The following is a 23,698-nucleotide window of genomic DNA, read 5'->3' on the forward strand; positions in this document are numbered from 1 at the left end:
GAGAGCAACAGAATTTAACATAGTCCTTAGATGGCCAAAATTTCAGAAAGCATAAAGTCAGAAAACTGAATGGACCCAGTTATCCAAAAACAGGGCACACATTTGGAGGATGTATTTTTGCTATCCAAACTGACACCAAAAGACATTATATAATTTCTGAGTACAATCCACTGAGTTCACACTAAATAGGCTGATACTGAGATAGCAAAGAATAGATTTTTCTTAAAATATTTTCTTTGAAAATACATAAAAATATAAGAAAAATATGTCAGAAGATAGATGAAAATTAAAATCTTATGGACTCCTTGACTTGCTAAAATAGTAAGTTGAGACAGCTCTAAGTCAGTTTATTTCACCAAACTCTTTGGTGAAATAAACACCTGAAGAAAAGTACAAAGATCAGTGTTTACAGAGCCATAGTGTTGTCTACTCTTTTATATGGATCATGGGTCATCTACTGCCACCATCTGCGTCTCCTAGAATGCTTCCATCAACACTGTCTCTGCACAATCCTAAACATCCACTGGTCAGATTACGTGACCAATACATCTGTTCTAGAACAAGCAGCAGTCACAAGCATTGAGGCCATGTTGCTGAGAACACAGCTGTGTTGGGCAGGACACGACTCAAGGATGAAGGACCACCACCTCCTTAAGATCTTGCTTTATGGTGAACTTGCCACCGGTTGCTGCAAGAGAGGAGCCCCAAAGAGAAGATACAAGGACTCCCTGAAACAACATCTCAGCCCTGCCCATATTGATCAACATAACTGCTCTACTCTGGCCTCCAGTCCGGAGGTCTGGAGACACACCATCTATAACACTGCTGCTTCCTTTGACAACGCACGCAGGATCACCCTCGAGGAGAAAAGACAATGCAGAAAGAATCGTGCCTTGCAGAATATACCTCCTAAGGAGTCTTTCTGCTGTGCCTTTTGCAACTGGACGTGTCTATCTTGTATTGGCCTCTTTAGCCACCAGCACGCTTGTAGCAAATGCGGGTAGAGCCCTCCCCAAATCTTCATTCGCGAAGCCCAGCCATGATGATGAAGTCAGTTTAAAAACACCTTTTTATCTTCTTGGCTTGTAGTAAAGCAAGTGATTAATTTATTAGTATTGTTACTCATTATTACTTCAAAAATTTTCACCAGTAATTCCATTTACTAAAATACCTGGTTTAAGATGATTTGGCTACATCACAAATCTGAATTTACATATAGGAGAATGAAAAATGCTAACTAATGCAAGAATACAGCAGTTGACATAACAGAAGTGCTGTATCCAGCTGTGGTATGGCACACAAACCAGGTAAAACCCAAGCAATGCATCATAAGAAGAGAACTCAAAGTAGCAGCAATGGCACACGGCCAGTTGGAATTCTTGCATTTTGCTCTAAATCATCCAGTATTCATTACTCTCAGAAAACAGAATCAGACTACGATATAATGTCACTATGGTGACAATTCATTTGAAGAACTAAATGTAGCTTCTCAACAAGATCAGACCCCTCAGAACAATTAAGTTTTTCTTCAAACAGCACGTTTCCATGTTTTAAAATTGGAAGGTTCGAATAATTACTGGAATAGGTCAAAACACCCTTGGCATCAGTCAAGAAGACTCAAAACATTTCTGTAACACTACCCAAGGTCTGCATTTCTTCTTTCTCAATTTCTGTGTTTTCTAGTCACTCCTTTTGCCCTACAATAACTAATGGGGGGAGAGAGAAATGGTTACCATAAACCCCAGTTCAGAAAAAGCATCTTTAATAAGAAAAGCAACATTTGAAGCTACCATGCAAGAGACAATTTTCCTCATCCATACCTAACTGATCATGTCCCCTGTTGTTTATTAAAAAAGAAAAAAAAGAGGAAAATCAAAAGGAGAAAAGAAAAAGACTGAAACCAAGAAGTCCAATAAAGAAAAGGGTTGACTACCACAGGGTCTGACATAAAAACAGTAAAAGGAGGAAGAGATCCTGAGTGAGATGCAGCAACAAAGCTAAGGTGTAAAGAGAGAAGAAATCAACATAAGACTATGTAATATCTGGATTTATTTATCATGTTAAACAAAAAATCAGAACAAAACAAAATGAAAAAAAAAAGGCAAAAGATATTTGGGTTGATCTTTATCCATACCAGACTTACGATATAGTCATAAAAGAAAGAAATTAAGACGAGGAACTGTGCTTATTTAGATGATCTCCAACTAAAACAAAGGTGCTTCTAGAAATAGCTCTGATTACTTTCTCTGAATCGACAGCAGCCCTGGTTATAAAGTATGTTTTGGAGGATGTTAAGCAGATTTAGGAGCTCTTATTTTGCATAAGACAAAGCTCTCAAAATCCAGGAGCTGTGGTTAAACATAGAACTCTGACATCTCCTCAAAATCTAAGATTTTAATTAACATTTCGCATAGTGTGATATATATCTTTACAACACTACAAAGTAAGGAATACTTGTTTCAGTAGTACAATACTTGAAAGCAAGATCAAAGCAGCTACATCTGCTTGTGCCATTTTTGATTTTCCTATTACACTTTACACAGAAGGGACATTCACTGGCTACTGTCAAATAACACTGTAACAGAACACATCCCTTTCTACACTAGTTCCTTAATAATTACCCTCCAACAGTAAAATCAAAACAGTAAAATCAAAACTGTAAAATATTCATTTAGCAGTTTTCTTGCTTAGCATAGTTCCCTGAGAATCTAGTGTTTGACTAACTTTGTCTGCCTTATTGTTACTACTTTTTTATGTTACTGTGTATTTCTACCATTGGTAGAATTTTTCTCCAAAAGAACTTCCCACCTTTAGAGACATAATACTGACTAAAAAATTAATTGCCAAAGAGCTGCTATAACTGTAGCTCGGTATTTTCCAGTAAAAATACAGTTTCTGTCCTTACCATTACCTTATTACATGTACCTTGCAATAATTGTATTCTATGACTAAGAGGTGGACTAGACGCATAGAAAAAACATTAATTCTTTACTGCAAGGAACACAGTAATTACTTCTCATAGAGTATGGATTTTTAACAGCTTAACAACTCCTCCACATGATATATTCCAAAAGAAGAATACATTTTTCTTGAATATCCATGCAATTAAAAAATAGGATTTGGATCTATAATCTCTAGGTTTAAAATAATCACCATGTATGTAGCTTTTATAAAAGCCAGATTTAATATAAAAAGAAATCATGTGTTACATCAGACTAAAAATTGCTATTGCAGTACATAATGCTCTGGTATCTTTCTATGGCAAAAATACCACTGGTATTTATCCTCTTACCTTACCACAAGAAATGAAAAGTAGTTTCCATGCCATTCACTACTACTTTACATAACAGTAACTTTAGAGAGTACTAGTATTTTTTAACTCTTAGTATTGTAGATACTCTTTTAAGTTTTAAGCAGCAGTTCGATACTTGGAATCTGTCCAACTACATACATTACATAAACTCACTACTCAAGGTCAGCCTTCAATATTACATATTTGCAAACAGAAAACATGCTTCTACCACATTTAATAGTTGCTTATTCTTAAACCTTTCTACTTTTGATTATGACTAGGCAATTTTTTCCTAAATCAAAGAGTACTACTAAAATAAACACATTTTTACTACATTAAGTTCCTCACAGGAACTTCTTCAATTTTATCTTTACTATTTTCTCATTTCCTTCATATTCCTTAATCATCTATTCCATTAAAAATTTCCTTGCTGATATTTCTTGCCTCTGAGATCAAAACATCTAATTAGCCAGTCACCTTCAAAACTGAAAAATTTATCATTCTAAATACAAAGAAGGAAGATATGCTATAGGGTGTTCCAATTTCTTTTAGAGTGATTCAAGTTGTTTCTATAAATAAAAAGAAATAAGTAAACATTATAAAAAGGTCCAATGAAACCTCAAACGGAAAACATTATATCATAATGAACATTAACTATTGATCATTTCTTTGTGCTACTACTTCGCACTTGTATGCATTTTCATTTTCTTCTCAGAAAAACTCACTACCATAAACTGATCTGATATCCTACAAAATAGGATTTTTTAATCTGAAGGGGAAAAGGAGACATACTGACTTCTGGAATTTCCACAACTGTCAAACTAGCACAGAGTGATGATCTAATCTGGAATTAAGTCATGTCATACATTAGTATACTCACTAATCAGACAACAGTATGACTGAGTGTGTATGTACTGATAGCATCAACACTCTGGTTAAATCTAGTTGGCATGAGAATTAGAACTGGAAATGGATTTCAGAGTCACCATCACCAAGTTTTAGCACTAGTTAGGACTCCTCAGTTATAGCTTTGTTCTACTGTTCAATAAGGTCAAAACCAGCAGTTAACACACTTGACATATTAGCAGCCTTCCCATATGTATGAGAAGGTTGTGATGAAGGATTGTAACAGAGGTGCACAGGGGAAGGATGAAAAACAACGGTCATATATTGAAATAAGAAAGCTTCTGTCTGGATAGGAGGAAAAACTTTCTTGCCATGAGAACAGTCAAGCAGTGGTACAGGTTGCACAGAGAGATAGGGTGTTCTTACACTTGGAGATTTTCAAGACCTGACTTGGTAAAACCCTAAGGAACTTGGTCTGATCCCATAACTGACTCCAATTTTAGAAGAAGATTGAACTAGAGACTTTCTGCAGTCCCTTCCAACTTGAATTTTCTGACAACCCTTTTATTTTTTGCCAGGTGAAAAGAAATAGTTGCCTTTCACTCTTCCGGAAAGCACTGTTCAGCCAAAGGCAGTGTGACTGGCATCGATACTTCTGCTGCAGAACCTCTGCACAAACCTTTTTCTTAAAAAACACAGATGTCAAAAAAACACCATGACCTTCTCATTGATGACTTATTCTTGCATGAGCAACCACTGATGGCTCTCTGGTTCACTCTAAATTTGACAATGATCTCTCTGGGTCCTCCTGCAAAAAAGAATCCTTCCTTCTGTTATCTCTGAAGCTTTCTTTTGTGTGTGCTCTGAGCACTTCTCAGAAAATTCACATCTCCTGTTATGCAGCAGATTCATGACTTCTGTTCTTCCCAGTCTTCTTGTCATAGCACTGAATTCCAGTAGCTTAGTCTCAACACGCTCTATTGCTCTTACAAAAGAAGCCACCATCTCAACCTCCCTGAGAGTTTTTCACCTGATGCAGTACCTGGCAGCTACAATAAGGCAAAAAGGTAGCCTTCCTCTCTGCTGTCCAAGCACACCTTTCTTAATAGAACAAGAAATAACACCAGATTAACAGCTGAACAAACAAAACAGGTGCTCTCAGTCACAGCTTCCACTGCTATTTGTGCAAATAAACTACAGACTGGAGTAAGAGCACTATTTATAGCTCTAAGTTTAGGTGTCTTGGTGTTTTGGTAGCCCACCTACATACTTAAGAGTTTGCTGTTAATTTCAACACACACACTGAACTAAGCTCTCCTGCAATTCTGAAATAATTCAACTTAAGAAACTTATATACATTTATGTATAGCTATGGATTCCATGCATGCATGTATTCCTTTCACAACTTACCGGGTTTTTTAGCTTTTCTTTTTCTCTTTCACTGTGCTTTTGACAGAATTTATACATTCATTTTCACCACAACAGACATTTAAAAAAATCTCAACTGAATTTTGAAGCATCAGAATACTGCATTTTTCAATTTCAAACGTTATTAGTGTATATTAATTAGACCAGAAAAAAAATAAAAAGGTAATCATAATTACTGGTTTCCATGCATACTTGGCATCGATTGGCAGTTTCCTATTTCAGGTCACTACAGAATCATTGCTTCTGGCAGAGGATTTACTAAGAAGATACTCAGCAAGATAAATCTGACTGATTACATATTGAAATGATAAAATGTCCCACTTATCTCCTCTCAGTGCAAGTCAGTTTATGACTTAAGAATATCACTGAAAATATTTACAATAAGAGGAAAAAAAAGCTTATACACAACTCTATTAAGCTTAAACAGTTAAGCTAAAGAAAAATTGTGCTTAGGTTGCTTATCCATGCTGGTTTTCCATCTGGAATTATTGTTGATAATCTACCAGACTTTCAAAGAAATGTACAATGTATAACAATAGTACTATTTACACACTTCATTCTGAGCCTACATGAAGGATAAGGACACGTGTGGGCAGTCACCCACGCCAGACACTAAATTGTTTATACTGTACAAGTTTCATACAGTCGTGTCCTGCCACTCCCAAGTAACTACTTAAGAGAATACACTCCTAAACTTTGATTTTAGACAGAAGGTTTAATTCATATGCCTCAAAATGAATGCCAAAACTGGCCATGTTATATGGAAGAAACAAAGGTTAAATGCCAATATGTTGTAAGGAAGTGATTGGAGCTGAACAACCTGCTACACTTTGAAATGTTGGGCTTTTGCTGGCTTTTGTGTTTTGGAGTTTGGTGGCAGGGGACCAGGCAAGAGGAAAAAAGTCATTTTAAAAACAGGGGTATTAGAAAAGCAAGTCACTTATTTCAGTCTTTTTCCTAAGTGGTTAATAGAACTATGCAGCAGCTCCACATCCCTTTTTTATATGTACACCTGGGAAGAATACGGAATCCTGTTACTTTCCTCAGTGTTACCCTGATGTGGTTTAGACCAGATGTTTAAATGTTACAGTATGTACATTTTCTTCTCTTCTTCCAAGGCAAAAGCAAAATAAGAGGAATATTTGACTTCACTCCACAAGAGACCTATTTAATAGTTTGGCGGTTATGTAAGTAAAGGTAGCTTGGCTAAGTCAATGTTGACGACATACAGAACGACATGATCCTAATGAGTTGGAAAATATTGGCTCTCATGAGATTCAACCAGATGCTACTGCGCTGAGAAAGCTACTGTATTATTGAATTTCATTTTTATGAGGTAAAATTTATTATTCAACCATTAAGGTATCCCACATGAAATCTTGCATAAAATAGTTTTACAGTTACTTTCTGGAAAGTAGATTTTATTTTAACTTTAAGACATCATTTACATGAGGGATTCAAATGCCTATTTGATCACCTTCAATAGAGAAATGTAAGGTCTGCAAGCAATTTTCCCAAAAACACCAGATTAATGGAACCGAACTGTCAACAAAATAATGAACTACCTGAATAGGACAAGGAAAAAGTGGTAGTAAGTTCCAGTTTTCCAGAGTAAACTAAAGCCACATGTAACTGTGTACGTATTTTCTTGGCAGGCTGAAATGGTTAGAAACTGAGTGCTTCAGGTACTTACTAACAAATAAAGGAAAAAATACACAGTAAAATTACTCTATAGGATTAATCATGCTCAACCTTTGAAAGATCTTAACTGGTGCCCTTTTCCTAACATACTGGTATTTTGTACATTTATTTTTGTTTAAAAATTTGTATAATAGTAATTGTAATAATGTTATTAACATCTATACATGCAATAATGTAGAAAGCATGATGTATTTCAGATTTATCTTTGTTTCCACTTTTATGGTGACTGAAACATAAAATTAGGATGTTTCACAAGCATGTGCAAGCACAAGAATTAACATATTTTAATTGACATGTAATATGTTGTTGTGCTTGTACTCCAAAGGATTATAAAACAAAACCAAAACAGAAATTTCCAAAGATTGTAGATTGAAGACTGCTTTGTTCTATTTTTCTATTTTAGATCTAATGCATTAAAAAAAGTTAGTAATGACTTTTTCTTGACCCATGGAAAAGAGTAAAAAGCTGTTTGCAGCTGTTTTACTTATCCATTTCTTATGCTGCATTTTGTCACTTGTATTCCCATCTACTATTTTAAATTTTCTATTCTTTTTGTTCTTGCATAACTATTTTAGGCAGTATGCATCAATCTGGTACTTGAATGGTAAAGCCTATTCATTCAAGTTGTAAATTATGTTGTTTACATTATCTCAATTTTTTTAATTGCCTTGGCTTCTCAGAACCCTAAAAACACCGGCCCACATTTGAAAAGAACCTTTGCCAAGTAGGCATTTAAATATATGGATTACAAAAGGTGTCACTGCAATGAAGGGAGTTAAGTGCTTTCAAAAATCCCATTAAATTCCATATCAATTATAATTAAAAACCTGCTCTTAGCAGAATTAGATAGTCTCAAGCTAAGAAAGACTAAATATTTAAACATGTTTATAAAAATATCTATCTATAAAAAAATATCTTTCTTGACATACTCATTTTATCTGTCCTCCACAAGTTCCGAGCTCAATCAGCTAGTTCTTTTCGCTGGAAGTTTTAAGATAACAGACCTTACTAATACTTATGACAAATACAAATTTTAGGTAGTACAGACACTTCATTTTTAAATTCCGTCAGAAACCAAACACACACAACTTGCTTTTGAGGATTCAGATTTTTTTTTTTTTTTCAGACAGCTTGCCTTTGGATAAGTTCAGTAAAAGAGAAACTCTAAGATGATCTGATAAAGTAGTAATCTAATAACAAACTAGGAAATATTTGAGCAGTGGTTTTCTCCTACTAGGAAAAGGTTTCTGAAGAGCAAGGGGAGGAAAGTACACAGGGAACAGAAGAGTGTTAATCTTAAAGCAATCTTCCCTTTCTGGTATTCTATTAATCTATTCTGAAGAAGAATTTGTAGAGGATAGAGCTTGGAGAGGGTTCTTCTGAATCCCTAGACCAATTTCAGCCTCAATTACTTTTGAAAGAAGTTCTGGAGCAGGAAATCATTTCTGCTCCAGGTAAAACTTTAGAACAGAATCCCAGACACCAGCTATAAATTCTGTTCATATGTTTGTGGAAATACACAGTGCAGTTACCTTGCAGACAGGTTCCCAAAGAGGTCTTTGTACCTTGTGAGCCTTTCCACAGCATGTCAAAGGGCCAACAGACACCTGGCTTTCTCTGAGGTTTTTCCCTCCTCCTGCAACTCATGTATTTGTACTTGTCTTCCTATTAAATTTTGCCTTTCTTAACTTGTACTGATTTTCTACTTGAAATTTTTCTACCTGCTTCTCCTTGTTTTATCTTCCTCTGCAGCATTCTTCCCTTTTTATTAGATGATCCTCTTTCTCAGTTTTTTATTCCTTTCTATTTTTTATTTCTTTTTTTCCCCTAATTTCATCTGTTCTTTTCCTACGGAATATCTTAGCGCATATTATAAGCACAGTTTAAGTGATACAGTTTTAAAATTGGAAGAGATGGCTGTGTTGGAAAAAGCATACAACTATGGACCATAATTGCTGCTAAAAAATATCTTTGCTGAGAGGATGCTCGTGGTATCACTTTTGAGTTCAAGTAATACTGAATCACTATGTTACGGAAGCACATCACTCACAAAAGCACCTGGCACAAAGCCCCAATAAAGACATAAGCCCCAATAAAGCTGAGCAACAACTGTTTCAGCCCAATAATGCTCTTCAATCACACATGAAAAGTGGGAATACAGACACAGGCAGATGAGAAAGATGTAGGCTATGTAAACAAATGGCAAACACATTTCAGACTAGCTATGTGCAAGTAGTTACTAAAGAAGAAAAATGTTAAGTCTCAGTATATTTCAAAATAGGTAGAACAGATCTGGGTGAGTAAGTTATAACTAGACCATTTCTATAACAGGCCACATTTCATTCACAGAGGACAAAAAAAGCATGTTGTTGTACTGTGTATCAAGAATGTGTAAAATCCTGTGATCCAGTCTGGAGCAGGCAGATTTGCTGAAAACCTCTGGATAACAGCAGACCATTAATTGGAAGACAAACTACATAAGTCCTTTCTTTTTTTTTTTTCATGAATAATGTCATAGATGGGCAGGGTTTTTTTACTTATTTTTAACAGGGGTATAAAAATCTAGATAAATGCATAACTGTTTGTCCTGCTATATTTCCAATTAGTTAGAACGATGGCTTTTAGGAGTTTGAAAATGCAAACATAGAGGATAATTTGGGCAATTGTATTCATGAAATACATAGTTCATGACTCTTTTTAACAGCAGAATGAAAGTAAATTATATGAAAAAAGAGATTCCCTGAGAAACAGGATAAAGTGAAGGTAAGGGGATCTTTAAGCTGTTGTTAATTTTTCCTGCAAGAAAACTACAATTTCATGGAAACACAATTGGAAAAAGCAAAGGAAAAAAGCAAAGAGCTATAAAAGAAAATACAGCAAATGTGTTTATACTTGCATTTTTTGTACTACATTGATCAAAGAAACAATTAATCCACAACACCGTGTGGATGGAAAGCTATTTTCTCTAAGTATTACTTTTGTGTGTAGCTAAAAATGAGTTGGCTTAGATGGAAAACACAATGCCATTGACAAAAAGGCTATTATTTCCTTGAGATGTCAGGCTACACAATAAAAGCTCATCTGTACACCCACAAAGATTCTCAGAGAGACAATGGCTACTGCCAGGCCCACCACATGACCCGTCTGTGGCCAATCTGCACCAGCCCAGAGGAACACGGGGGCAATGGCAGGCAGGAACTCCAATCAAGGACTCCCAAGGAACACTCATCAGCTGTTGTTTTATTTTGGAGAAACTAATTTGAATATCAGTAAAAGAATATCAGTGCATTACCCTCATAGTTACTCCACTGGAAAAAAAAATGAGAAAAAAGGAAAAAAAAGAAAGAAAAACAAAGAAAGGTAAAAGAAGTGTTCAAATTCAAACTTCCCTGTGCAAACAGAGTCAGGTAATTTTTAGAAGCTTACACACATACACATTACTGTTAAAAGTATGTGAAAGCTAACACTAAGTATAAGGACAACTTTCAAGGCATAATACTACATTTTACACACCAGTATTCAAACAAAATGTAGTTGGGTTATAGAATTAACAAAGACAAAAATTAGGACAAAAGGATAGACAGCAGTCGCTTCATAGCCTTGAACACAAAGCTGCCTTCATCTAGTTAATGCAAAGCACAACTACAGAAGTATAAAATTTACCAGGTCAAGCGTTAAGCCATGAACAAGAAAAGATCAAAACAAGTGTACTATATTGTTCATTTACTTGAAGTACTTAAAATGTGTGCTCCAGATTTTTATTCTGCAGAGATATTGTTAGCAGAGTTGTATCACAGTTCATTAAACTGACAGACTGAAACATGTTAAATGATAGAACAGGTTAGTTTGAAACTGTGCAAGCCCTAAGACCATCTGAAGTGATCAAATGACCGTATTTTCAGATTTCTCCAAGGTGTGGATTGTAAACCTGCTACCTTCAGAAACACCAGGACTTGAAAATAAAACCTCACCATTTCATCCTAAGGTAACCCACACAGAATGAAGGATTAAAAAGAACAAGTGACTTTTGGGAAAGCACTTTAAACACTTATTCCAAGGGATACACAAAAATACAACAGTTCTTTTGCAACACTAAATCAACATAGATTTAATTCTAATATAAACACCAGGAGTGAAAAAGAAAAATAAGATTGAGAAAAACAGGACTGAAAGACTTCCAGTATTCTAATCTACCATTCTGCTTCAAGTCATGACTTTCTACATCTGAATCATTCTCCTAACACATTCTCCAAGACTGGTAATGATGGAGATTCCAAAATATCTCAGTTATTCTTGTTATGGGTTTATTCACAACAAATAAACAATAACAGCTATAAATTACTATAGCCTGCATAGAAATCTAAAAAAAAAAAAAAAAAAGTCATTTTCTGGATGAACTTTATGTACTTGAAAATTCTGGTTTCCTCTGTAAATTGGTCAAAATGCTTAATTTATTTATTAAGGATGACAGGTAACGCATTTCATTATTTATGTCACCAACACCAAAACTTGCATATCTGCAGCAGTTTCACAACACTTAAGTAACATTTATTTATGAAACTGGACGAGAAACATCTGCAGCCCCTCTAAAAAATTCAGTGTATGCCATTGATTAATAAAGCCCTTAATAATCCAACTTCACCTCTGAATGATCCTAAGTTACAACGTTGCACCATATAAGGTAGCGAGGGTGGATGTTTCAGATGAGGAAAGCATGGAAAAATTATCCTGTATGGGAAAATTAAATGCATCCAGAAATTGGTGCCAAGGAGTGAAGCTGGGTGGCTTAGCTTACATCCTGGATTTTAAGCATAAGCTATAAATACCCATATACACACAAAAACCATTCTGTCTGTTAACTACTATAAGTAAAAACCTGGATTTAAAGGATATAGTTGTATTCACATTCACTAGCAGCGCTCTGTACCACTATAAATACTTAACCAAAAGCATCACATATTTACCTGAAGTTTGGAAAATCTCATTCAGCAAAGGTTCATTCACCACCACTGAACTGACATGTCCAACAGGATGAAACCAGCTCTGGTAAATAGTTTGAAGCAGAAGAGTTTGAGCTCTAGTTGCTTGAATGGTCAAATTAGGGAGCTCAAAAATGCATTCTGTTAGTGGGACATGAGCTCGCTTGGTCCTGTTTAATATGGAGGAAAAAAAAAAGGAAAATCAATACTTTGGTGTAAAAAAATAACAATTTTAGAACTTAGTCACAGAATATCAAACTATTAGCAATTAGTTTGTAAGGTCGGAACTGCATGCCTATTAGATTTTTTCTTGTAAGAGCTGATTCTGCTTATACTGAAATGAAACCTAAATAGGACCTGTTACATGATTTAACTTTATATCTCCCTCCAAAACACGATAGGAAAATTCATATATTTGTATCTAATTATCTCTTGGTTTTAAAATACTTAATAAAAGCAATTCCATGTGCTCCCACCAAAATAAGAGCTATTCAAAATTATTAAGTTTTTAAAAACACAGAAAACACCTGTTCAAAAATTGAATGTTCTGAATTTTTTTATTTAAAAAGCTTACAATGAATTGCTAAATGAGATATGGTCAGTGACTTAAAAAACATATAGAGAATATTCATACATGAAAATACAAACAGGCACATATTCCATATTTCGCTGACATAGAGCTCATTAAGTAACTATACTATTTTTCAGTGCCTTTTACCTCTTAAATGGGGAGGAGGAACGGGAGGGGAAAGACAGTGGGTAGTGCAAAGTAAAGGACATTTTGTTCGGAAATAAATTCTTCTGTGACAATATAATCCACCATCAACAAGAACACTTTACAAAAACCATAGCAAAGTCAGTAACTTACTTTTTCTTCCTAATACATACACTATTACCTGAAATGAAGCAACAGATTGATTTACTATATTCAACAAAAACTATAAAGGTTTTATAACCCTCTCATTTTGGAGCCTTTTCATGCAGCACATTTACAACATTATTATTATTGCCCTAATCACCTCCTGCTCCATCACTGAAACATACTTCTTGTGCTATTTAGCATTATTTTTTCTAATGTCCCACATGGCAGGGGCAGTTGGAACTAGATGATCTTTAAGGTCCCATCCAACACTAACCATTCAATGATTCTGTGATTCCATGAAAAATAATCACTGATGAACATATTGGCTCATTCTCATTCTGGAGAATTAGAAGATTTTAGGGACATCCTTAAAGCCACTTTCAAATAAATAAAAAAATGTTCCATTAAGAATCAGAACCTCAAATGAGGTAAAGCTGCTAAAGCTGCTCACAAAAGCCCTTAGCCCAGAAAAAGAAGTGTGCTTTAGCAAAATATTCAGGGACTGAAGATGCAATACATGCAGACACTGAATGGCTCTTTAGATCAGAAAAATCAAAACCTTTCAAGGAACTCTCAGACACAGTCACAAAACACTGCATCTCCCATCTGGGTCCAGAAGAAAATGCTTGCAGCTGCATGACCTGACATTTGGGAGAGAATGTCAGCAGTACAGACTCTGCAGGAGGCTCAATGAATTCAGAAACAGGCCATTCCTGATGCTCAAATGCTAAAACCTTTAGCAGAATCAAGTGACACAAAATTCCAGTAATAAGACTTCCTTGAATATTCTCCATCTGATTGGGAGAGTGGCCCTTCAAGACGACTAGAGGGAAAAAATACTTCACTTCTCAGACCCACGATAATTATGCTCTAAGTGAAGGAGCAGAATAGAAAAATATTTTGCTGTTAACACTTTTGGCCCATAAGCTGCAGATAAGGTCTGTGTGACACATGAAACATGGTTTGGAAGTAAGTATTCCAAACATCTGAAGACATCTAACAACTACTATGTTGACATGGTGGTACAGCCAAAGGCAGTGGCATGACTTGGAATTTGGACTTGGGCATACAAGCATTCACCTTAAATCACAAACAGAGCTCCTCCCTTAATCCCTTGTCAATACCAGGAAAGAGCAAAGCGAAAGCTTGCTTTCTTTGGTTTGGGTGGATTTTGTTTGTTTTTAATAGGAGTCACAGACACCAAATAGTGAGCTAGAACAAAAGTTACATATACCCTGTTTTGGGGAGCTGTGCATCTCCCACCTGCCTTTTCTGCTGACAGCCAGATAAAGATCTACAGAAAACCACTTTGGCTCAGACAACCAAAAGGAATGAAGAGCCTGGAACTTATTCTGACCATCTCTACCACACAACATGCACAAGAAGACACACAGAAATCACCATCTTGTGGATACAGTTAGATAAAATGTCTCCCATTTCAGCTCCTCTTCAGATACAAAAACAATCCTCTGTGCAAATGTACATATATCCCTATAAAGACTCACAGAAAAACTCTGGGTTCCATGAAAAGCACAGGTGGAAACTACAACATTGTGACCTTTCCTGATGTTCATGTCAAGTTAGAATTCAAACTTGTTTGCCTAAAATTTCCTAGATTTTAAGTCCAAGCTCGGTAATCTATCAATTTAAGCAGAAAAGGTGCACTTAAGCAAAGAAGTATTCAAGGCAATTCTGTACTTAAGAAAATCCATTCCTGTAAAACAAAATGGTGCATACATTATAAATAATTTATTTTAAAACTCAAGATTAAACAGACAGCACAACCCATTTCTTTTACATAGAACTGAAGGTGGACAACTATGTGTGTTCACAGAACTTTTCCAGGCATTACCTGGAAAGAAATGGAATGCATGGTGATATCACAATGTTTCCTGGTATTCTCTCCCCACCCCCCCCAGACATGTAATGTAATCCATTACTATTTATCTTATTACAAAAGTGCACTGTAGCATTTTTCCTTTCTGGTATTTTTCCTTTTGTTATCCTTTCAGACAACATGTTTTTCTATTTTTCCCCTCTTATTTCTGAATATCATTTTGCAGGATTAAAACTAAATATTATAGAACAAAGTGTCTGAATATTTCAAAAGACAGGTTCCCTAGTGTAAAACTGGGAAGGAAGAAAGTAGGTAGAAAACATTTTTCAGTAAAATTCAGGACAAACATGATTCTGCAATAATTCCATCTAAAATAACAATGTGGTATTAACAAATTCATGTACTTTAGAGGGAAACTGAGGAGCTGTGACAATCAAAACACAGAATATGGCACTGGAAAAGATTTTGCTTTAAAAGTTTGACTCTTCAACTAATACATATTACAGCTACTGTATGACCTATGTTACATTCAAAACTAAGAGTTTCACATAAAATAGTCCCTTAGGAGTAATAACAGTGTATTAATTTTTTTAACAATATGCAAATTCTACACTTACTGTACTTTAACAATCCCATAGGAATAAAGTCCACTGGTTTTTTTCAGATAACTTTGGGGGAATGGGAAGTCGAAAATAAATCCTTTTTTATAGAAAAAAAAATCAAGGCAGGGGGAAGCATTGTACCATGTGTGCAGCAAATGTTGCTTAAAGGAAATTTTAACTAGACCTGGCTAGTGATGAAAGTACAATTATAATTCAGGATTTATTATAATAGTTTCGAAACACAAACAATGCATTTAAAAGATCTTAAAATATAAGTTTGCTACCAAACTGCACCTGTTATTACAGAAAATATATCATTAATAAGGTATTGAGCTATATTTAACAAAGTTTTTATGACCCAAGAGATATATTTGAGCAGTAAGTGAAAATAGAAGTACAAATAATTTTTTTCAGTAAACCAAGTCTGATCTGTGTTTCTATACTGTATCATTAAATTTGTATTAAGCAACTGAATATGACTTCATATCAAAACTCATCACCATATTAAAACAGTTATGGCACATAGTTGGAGTCTAAAACCACTACTTAAACTGCATTTTAAAACTGCAATAGAAATAATTGTTTCTCAAATCTTTACACTCAAGAGTTAAGATGCATTTCTGAACATATGTTCATTTAACTGAACAGGTTAAAAAACTACCAATTCAAACACTCTTCTCTAGGGGAAAATAAATCCTAATGTAACTAGCAGGATAGGCTACTCATTAAAGCTGAACTTGGACAAGTTCCAGAATAAATTTAAGGAAATATGAACAAGTGAGTCTTGCTGTGTAGTGGCATGGAGTGAAAATGAATCTGTCCTAATTAAATGATTTTTAAATACACTTTGGTTGTACCCAGTTTGCTGACAAACTGTAATACAGACTTGCTGAAATATTTGGATAAATCTGGCATATCATTAAAGAAAATAGTTTTCTTCACTGTTTTTGAATGAAAACATGAACTGGACCTTCTTATACACCAAGCATAGGCACCAATATAACCAATTCACAGGCCTGTTATGAAATATTTTCAGTTTGTAGACTTTAGGAACAGCAACTCATTCTTGTAAAATCAACACCTCAGAGTGATTGAAAGAATATAGTGGTGAACAGCTGGGTCCAGAGGTTTATACAGAGTCCCCAACTGCAAAGCTGGACCCTGCGAAATGTTTGAAAAAATTTGATTTTTGTTATTACTCATATCCTGTACAGTAAAATACGATTAGTTCATTTTTTCCAAAATAACAAAACCAGTAACCTGCTACTAGAACCCAGCATTGTGCCTTAGAAGAACCTGAATGTAATTTAAATGCTCAAATAATTTCAGTCAGCATTTGCACACCTTTCCTCTTCGGCAAACGGAAAGTGTATGCTGGTTTTATGTGACATGAATGAAGGTTTCATCTACATACCTACAACAAACCTGTACTTATTTCTACTTAACCTGATGTTTCGCATCAACTTAAAGGAAATTATAATTTTGACCATTTTTCTTAACATTTAAGCAACTATTTATTATGGTAAAGGAAACAACGTCTAGCTATGCAATGACAAATATCAAACCTCTGAAGGGAACATGTGGAACGGGAACTGGAATTATTATTGTTTTAAATGCAAAACTGAAGTCACCACTACTCACAAAAAAACCCTAAAACATATCATGTCCACATATACTAACACAATTTTCAGTCTTCAGTCAGCGACATACAGTTATTCATGTTAGAGGGTCAAGTTAATTATTATTAAAAAACATCTCGAAGACTGATGTCTTCAAAACTTCTTCTGTTCTTCTATAGACTACACTAAAAGCTGCCTGACATCTTATGTTATCTCTTACATGGATTAATTTTCAGGAGCTGCAGCTGCCTTGGCCTCTTATTTGTAGGAAACACTGCTAATCATACAATCTATTACAAGGGAGAAAACAATTAATTTAACGGTTCACCACTTTTTTCTTTTTTTTTCAGGAAATCAAAACATTAACTTAGTATTCCTGCAAATTTCAAATATGGGATTAGAAGAGTACAATGCTATCTTTTTAAACTGACTACTGTATCATTTTTTAAATATTAGATCTGAAATTTGTCAGTGATGAAAAAATTTTTGTAAAGTATTCAGTCATGTGAAGTTCAAAAAAAAAAAAAACCTACAGATTTCCTTCAAACAATTGTGAAAACAAAACAATACAGGCAAGAGTAAAAGCTTCCATATGGCTTAGAAAATGAACAGAGACTATCCATTTTTCATTTTCAATAAAATGTGTGTTTTAATGGAACAATAAAATTTACCTTTACACAGCAAAGCAAAAGTGAATAATTGCATATTACAAGACAGAAATAATAAAATCAAACAAATATCTAAAGGAAGAAACCTCAAAAAAAATCTATTTTAAGTAAAGAATGCAGGACTCTGGACGTACCTGCTAGAAGCTCTAAATTTGGATCTTTTAAAAAATAATTGTATGTGTTTTGATATATCTGGATATTAAAAGTTATGATCATTAGATTAAAAATTATGATTGCTATATGCAAATAACTATATTGGCTTGTGAAGCAACAAGGAAGGGAAAATCAGTGACCTCAGTAAGACAGTTATTGTAACTTTACCTGCCATGAGATACCACGAGAAAAAAGTGGAAGACTGCAAAAAAACCCCCAGGACTGTGAGGGTAGGAAAGTCCTAATTTTTGCCAACCTAATTCCAGCCACACTAAGCACGAGATGAGTCTTTCCACCCACTGGATTAAAAGTATAAGGAAGCAGGCAAGAAAGCAGTCTATGTCCATTTCTAGTTAGGTCATTGCCTATGTGCCACAAAATGTAACAGATCTGAACTAAAAATCTGTTGATACCAACAAGGGATTGGGCGTTTTCAGTCTTATTTTTGGATAAACTAAGGTGGCTGCTGAAACTTTAATGGAGGAACATGTTAAACCTGCAGCTGCACTAGAGAAACATATTTAGGATGTTAGATCAAATTGAGCTTACTAGCTCATCAATGGGACAGATGCTAGAGACCTGAACACCCATCAAATTGCAAGTGAAGATCAAGTGAATTGTCATTTCTTCCTTTGTAAAAAATTCTGTTCCTAATAATTAAAGTGATATGAGCAATCTACAGAAAAAGAAAAGGAGATTACAACCAGGCCTCAGCCTTCTTTAAGCACTTAATATATATGGGTTACACACATTAAACAACGTAATCTTATGCATAAAATTACATCTTTAAAGAACCATTTCTTCAGAATGCCACAAAGTGTGGGGTGCACATCAAAAAACAAGGGATAAGAAACTCTCCTCGTGGAGATGCCAATTCAGGACTTTTTTCTTCCTTGCACTTTAATCAACCAGCCTTTCTTTACTTCTTCTAGAAGGTCTAAATTTTTTACTTGGATCTAGGAATCTTCCTGTCACTGATGGTGGGTATTAGTGAGAACAAGGGAAGGGCTATGACATTTAGCTGCATTATGTTCAACAAGATCCAAACATAAGGACCATGAGAAAAAAGTCAGTACTCATTAGAGTGACCCATGATCAAAATGTATTAAAAGCAAAAAACCCCAGAAACATTCCAGAAAGAAGCAAGGACTTTCTATAGGGAAGCACCGGCTCAATGAAGGTGTTACAGGGTGGAATCATGTGAGAAGCAAAGGACTTTTATATCTACATCTAAATTGTGCCTTGTATCTTTTCACAAAAATAGCTCCTACCTGAAAAAGCAGCAATGACAAACTAAATCACATCATTATCATTTACCTCTTACATAAAAGTTGGGGGGAGGGGCAGGGAGGAATCACGTGGAACTTGGAGATGCTGTAACTAAACAGCTGCAGATGAACAAAACCACCAGGGCTAACCAGGTAAAAGTTGCTAGTGGTCATAAACCTTCACACTGCAAAGATCTGTGTTTATCAAAACAAAGCAAGCATTACTTTTTTTGGTAGCTTTTAGAAATCCAGTATCATTGCTTTATATATCCAAGTGTAATCCAAGCTCAGTGCCACAGGGGTGCTAAAGGGTTTGGGAAACTGGCTTCCCACAGAGCAGCCTGCTTTACTGTCCCGGGAAGTAACCCCATCCTTTCCCTTTCCTCTCCTTCTTCTCCTTTCACACAATCCCAGAAGGAGCAGAAACAGCCATTAAATCAATCGTCTAAATCTGCCACACAGAGCCATTTGGTTGCCATTAGCAGGTAAAACAGGGAGCCAGAAGGGCTCAAACATGCTGGTGCTCAGTGAAGAAAACTGCACTGACAAATCCAGTTCAAAGGTCTTCTTGGGAACGAACACAGTTTCAAATTCCTTGCTGAAGATTCAAGGGCTGAGCACAGCTCCAGCTTCAAGTAAACACTAACAACTGATCTCAATAAGAAAATTTGTCCAAAAAGGTAAGTTGGTTCTGATTTGGGGGTTTCTGTGAATTTCTTCTACTAAAAACTTGTGCATAGTGTTTATGTTGTTTTATAAATAGATTAAATACTTTGGTGGAAAAAAAAAGACATATTTACACTGAGAGAAAAAAGGTTACTTGAAATTGTGGTAAATCATTTATAGCTAGTCAGAGAAGTAAGAAGGTGAATATCTGCATTAGTGAAACAAAATTATTACTTGAAGAAAAATATTGCACTAAATGGAGATGTCACAAACAAAATACATAAGACTAAGAGAAACAAAGCTATATCTTTAAAAAGCCATGTGTGTAGTGCCATACCTTTCCCTCATCATCCCCTGCTAAATGGGGATATATTCACAGGCTACTGCTCAATTCTGTTAAAGACAAATCACAATGTTTGGGGGTCGGAAGGGAGAACATTTAATCCAACCTTACTGCTAAATAAAAGCACTTAACCCCACTCTTTGCCTTACAGTACCTCAAAAGCCAATTCCACTATCCTTTAAGATAAAAGTCACAGCATCAAAAGGAAGCTGCTGGAAGCAGGGAAGCGTGTTTTGTTTTTCCGATTACCAGAAAAGCCTTTAATATAGCAAAGGATGGATCAAGGGTGTCTTCAACAGCAAGGACATGAATGGACAAGGTGTGCTAATGGTTCATGTGTATACTCTGCATAACTGCAGAAAGAGTATAAAGGCTTTAAAATTACTATACTGTGGCCTCATTAAGTAGCAACCTCAAAAGAATTTTAAAGGATATCAAAAGCTATTTAAAGCAAAACATTAAATCTCAGTAAATGCATAATGCTTTGTACTTCAAAGACTACATTTATTTTTAAATCTAATTTTAACATCTTTAAGCACTGACTCCAGCATTACTTTATACCATTCATTCCCCAAAAATAATACAAACTTTAAAGCAGATTCTATGTATACACTTTTCCTGTGTTCAGTTTTGGTCCATTCACTGTGTGCCTCATAACATTTATTTCATTAATTAAAAGCTACGCACATGAAGAAAAGATACTGACAGTAAAACACATCAAAGCGATTTTCTTGTAATATGTATACACAGCCAAATCCAAGACGTATCCAAAATCAAAGTCATACATGTACTTTCAGAGCAACAGACTAAGTCAGTGACATTAGAAAAATTCCATTTGAATTTGCCCTTCCTCTAAAAATTTATAATACAGAAATCAGATGCTTAATTCTGTCATTCTCCATGTATATGCACATTTCTTCACTATCAAAGGTAAACATGATTAGAGTATTCTAATCATGTTTACCAAACCTATTTTCTTACATTTGATTGTTTATTTTGGAATCAGTCATTAAACTCAAAGAAAAAACATCAGCAAAGTAAAAATTTTTTTAGCCTTTTCTTTAAAAAACATACATGTTATAATGGGAAAAAAAATCTGATCAATTGAAAAATGAATCGACAATTTTTGTACTCATGTCTGAACTAACACAATCCTTTCCATTTCTTGCATTGATATCAGAAGTACCTGCAACAGGTACTACAACCCATTTCCAAATTTGATAAACAGGTTTTATTCTCACAGTTTACTGTTTAAGGACTTTATATCCCACCTGAGCCTGACTCAGTTGTTCTTTTTTTTGTTTTTTGTTCAAATGGCCCTCTAACATTCTCATCGAAAACATGCCATGCTAAAAAATCTAGTTCAGAAACTGGGAGCTGATGTCCTTTAGAAGATTAAAACACAATGAAAAGCAGACAATGTTTACCAAACATACAGGTCCAATGGAGGTCTAAATGTTTACATGTTTTCAATACAGTACCTGTTTCTCAGTATGTACGCCTGACAGGTTACTTTAAGTTACTTTAAAAGGCGTTCCTAAAGAAATAGTAATAAAAAAAATACAAACTGGGGGAAACAAGCATGGGGAGAATATAGCAAACAAATGATCCTGGACACAGGACAAAATCCTCCAACCTAGAGATGAACACAGCTGCAGTAAAGCTGCTAAGGTATTATAGACAGCTGAACGTGCACAGGAGCCCTTATATTTGGCTTGAGTCAAGATAAATACAGCTTTTTTTGAATAAAATGGTTTTAGTTACCATTTATCATGGTTAAACTTTAACCAAGAGTCAGATTAAAATGCTTGTAAGAGTAGGTGCATAATTTAAGACTACAGAGTTTCTGGTGCCTACTGCTTGAGAGTGAAGCTCTGCAGTACAGTTCTTCAGAATTCTACGTAATACCCAACATTTGATCAGGGCTGGCTAGCAGAATGACATCACAGTCAGCTTCAGGGTGCAAGTTTCAAGCATCCTTGATTGCAAACTAGGGAGGCCAAGTGCAGGCTCCAGTAATGGTCCGTGGCTGTGCCCACTGCTGACCGGTTTGCTTGCTCTCCTCCAGTCTCAGGCCACGGCAGCTGGCACTTTCTCAAACGATGCTGAAAGGACCAAGCATGTCAGAAGCTATTCTCAGTCTAAAGCTTGGCCATATCCTTCTTAGCTTTAATTTTACGTTTTTTCCCCTCCTTTTCGGAGCAGAAGGGAAAAAGTCACAGGTATGTGTATATGAACTGAGCTACGAGAGGTTACCAGGCCTCAGGGCAACGGATGTCTTCTAGAATATTTTATTTAGCAGACATCTAAATATTTAGATTTATTTAGATGACAGCTCAGAGATTATATTTTGCTTTGTAATTCAGAGATACACTTAAAGAGGTAGAAAAAAAAGGCACAAAAATGCAAGCAAAATTCTGGAGAAACAAAGGACAAACTTTGTGTGATGAACTGCCACCAATGCATCTTTCTAGCCAGAGTTTACATGGGTAAAGCCTCATAATAAAGAATATCACTGAAAATCCTAACCAGATCACTTCATACACATAGCTTTACCACTAAGAGAAACAAAATTTCTAAATACATCCAGTGCAAAAGGAATATATATTAAGGATTCATTTTTTCTTTAGAATCTATGCTACAGAACAGCACTTCGGCTTTAAGACTAAGTTTTTGAAACCTTTCACCAGTCTCTAACCAAAATTTGTCTTTAACCCTGAAAATCCCACACATTTCAATATACCATTTTCTTGTTTTTAGTACAAATGTCATCAAATACTGATGGCAACAGTTATAATAACCAGGATTAAGTATTAGCCATGTGCAATCACTTTCCCTGGACAGATATTAGTCAATGGGCTTAATTTACTTTCACTGAAGAGACTTGACAATTAATTAGTCTAAATAACTACACTGGAAACACTACAGATGACCACCCTTTACTGTCAACTCTGCTGAATTTCCTCTTCGTGGACAATACTGAACAATACAACTGCTTCCAATTTACACTGATTAAAAGTGAATTTTTAACAGATTTGCTGAATGCTGCCTGCCACATCTGCTGAGAAGCAGTAACATTAGATCTGGACTTGATTTTAAAAAAAAATTAAACTAGAGGTTTGCAACTGAAGTTAATTTGTTGTCACACTAATCAAGCTGCAAGTCATGTACTCAGGATGCAAAACTCCTCCTGGTCTAAGGGCTCTTCTTGGTAACTGACAACAACTCCTTCCAGAAGTTGAAAAGTGCCCCAAAATGTTCTTGCTGAAATTTGACATATTAATATCACCACAGATTATAAAATGTTCCACACAAGTTCCTTAAGCATCTTCATCCTTACACACAAGCATTGGCTCCCTTGAACTTTTATAATGCAAGATATGTTAAATCACATTTTCAGTGAAAAGTCCTTCTCCTGTTAAAGCTGTTAAATC

The 23,698-nt window shown here is 35.3% G+C and overlaps 1 protein-coding gene across 1 annotated transcript in view; it reads right to left on the reverse strand.

The window, feature by feature from the left end:
- The window catches only part of VPS13B (vacuolar protein sorting 13 homolog B), a 424,315-nt gene that overhangs the window by 328,328 nt on the left and 72,289 nt on the right, over positions 1 to 23,698 (reverse strand). Inside the window, exon 16 of the mRNA XM_008924039.2 lies at positions 12,232 to 12,416. Coding sequence (XP_008922287.1) covers positions 12,232 to 12,416 — 185 coding nt within the window. The remainder of the gene's footprint in view (positions 1 to 12,231; positions 12,417 to 23,698) is intronic.

This window comes from Manacus vitellinus, unplaced genomic scaffold (genome assembly GCF_001715985.3).
Source record: "Manacus vitellinus isolate BGI_N305 unplaced genomic scaffold, ASM171598v3 scaffold_1_pilon, whole genome shotgun sequence".
In the NCBI taxonomy this organism is placed as follows: Eukaryota; Metazoa; Chordata; class Aves; order Passeriformes; family Pipridae; genus Manacus; species Manacus vitellinus.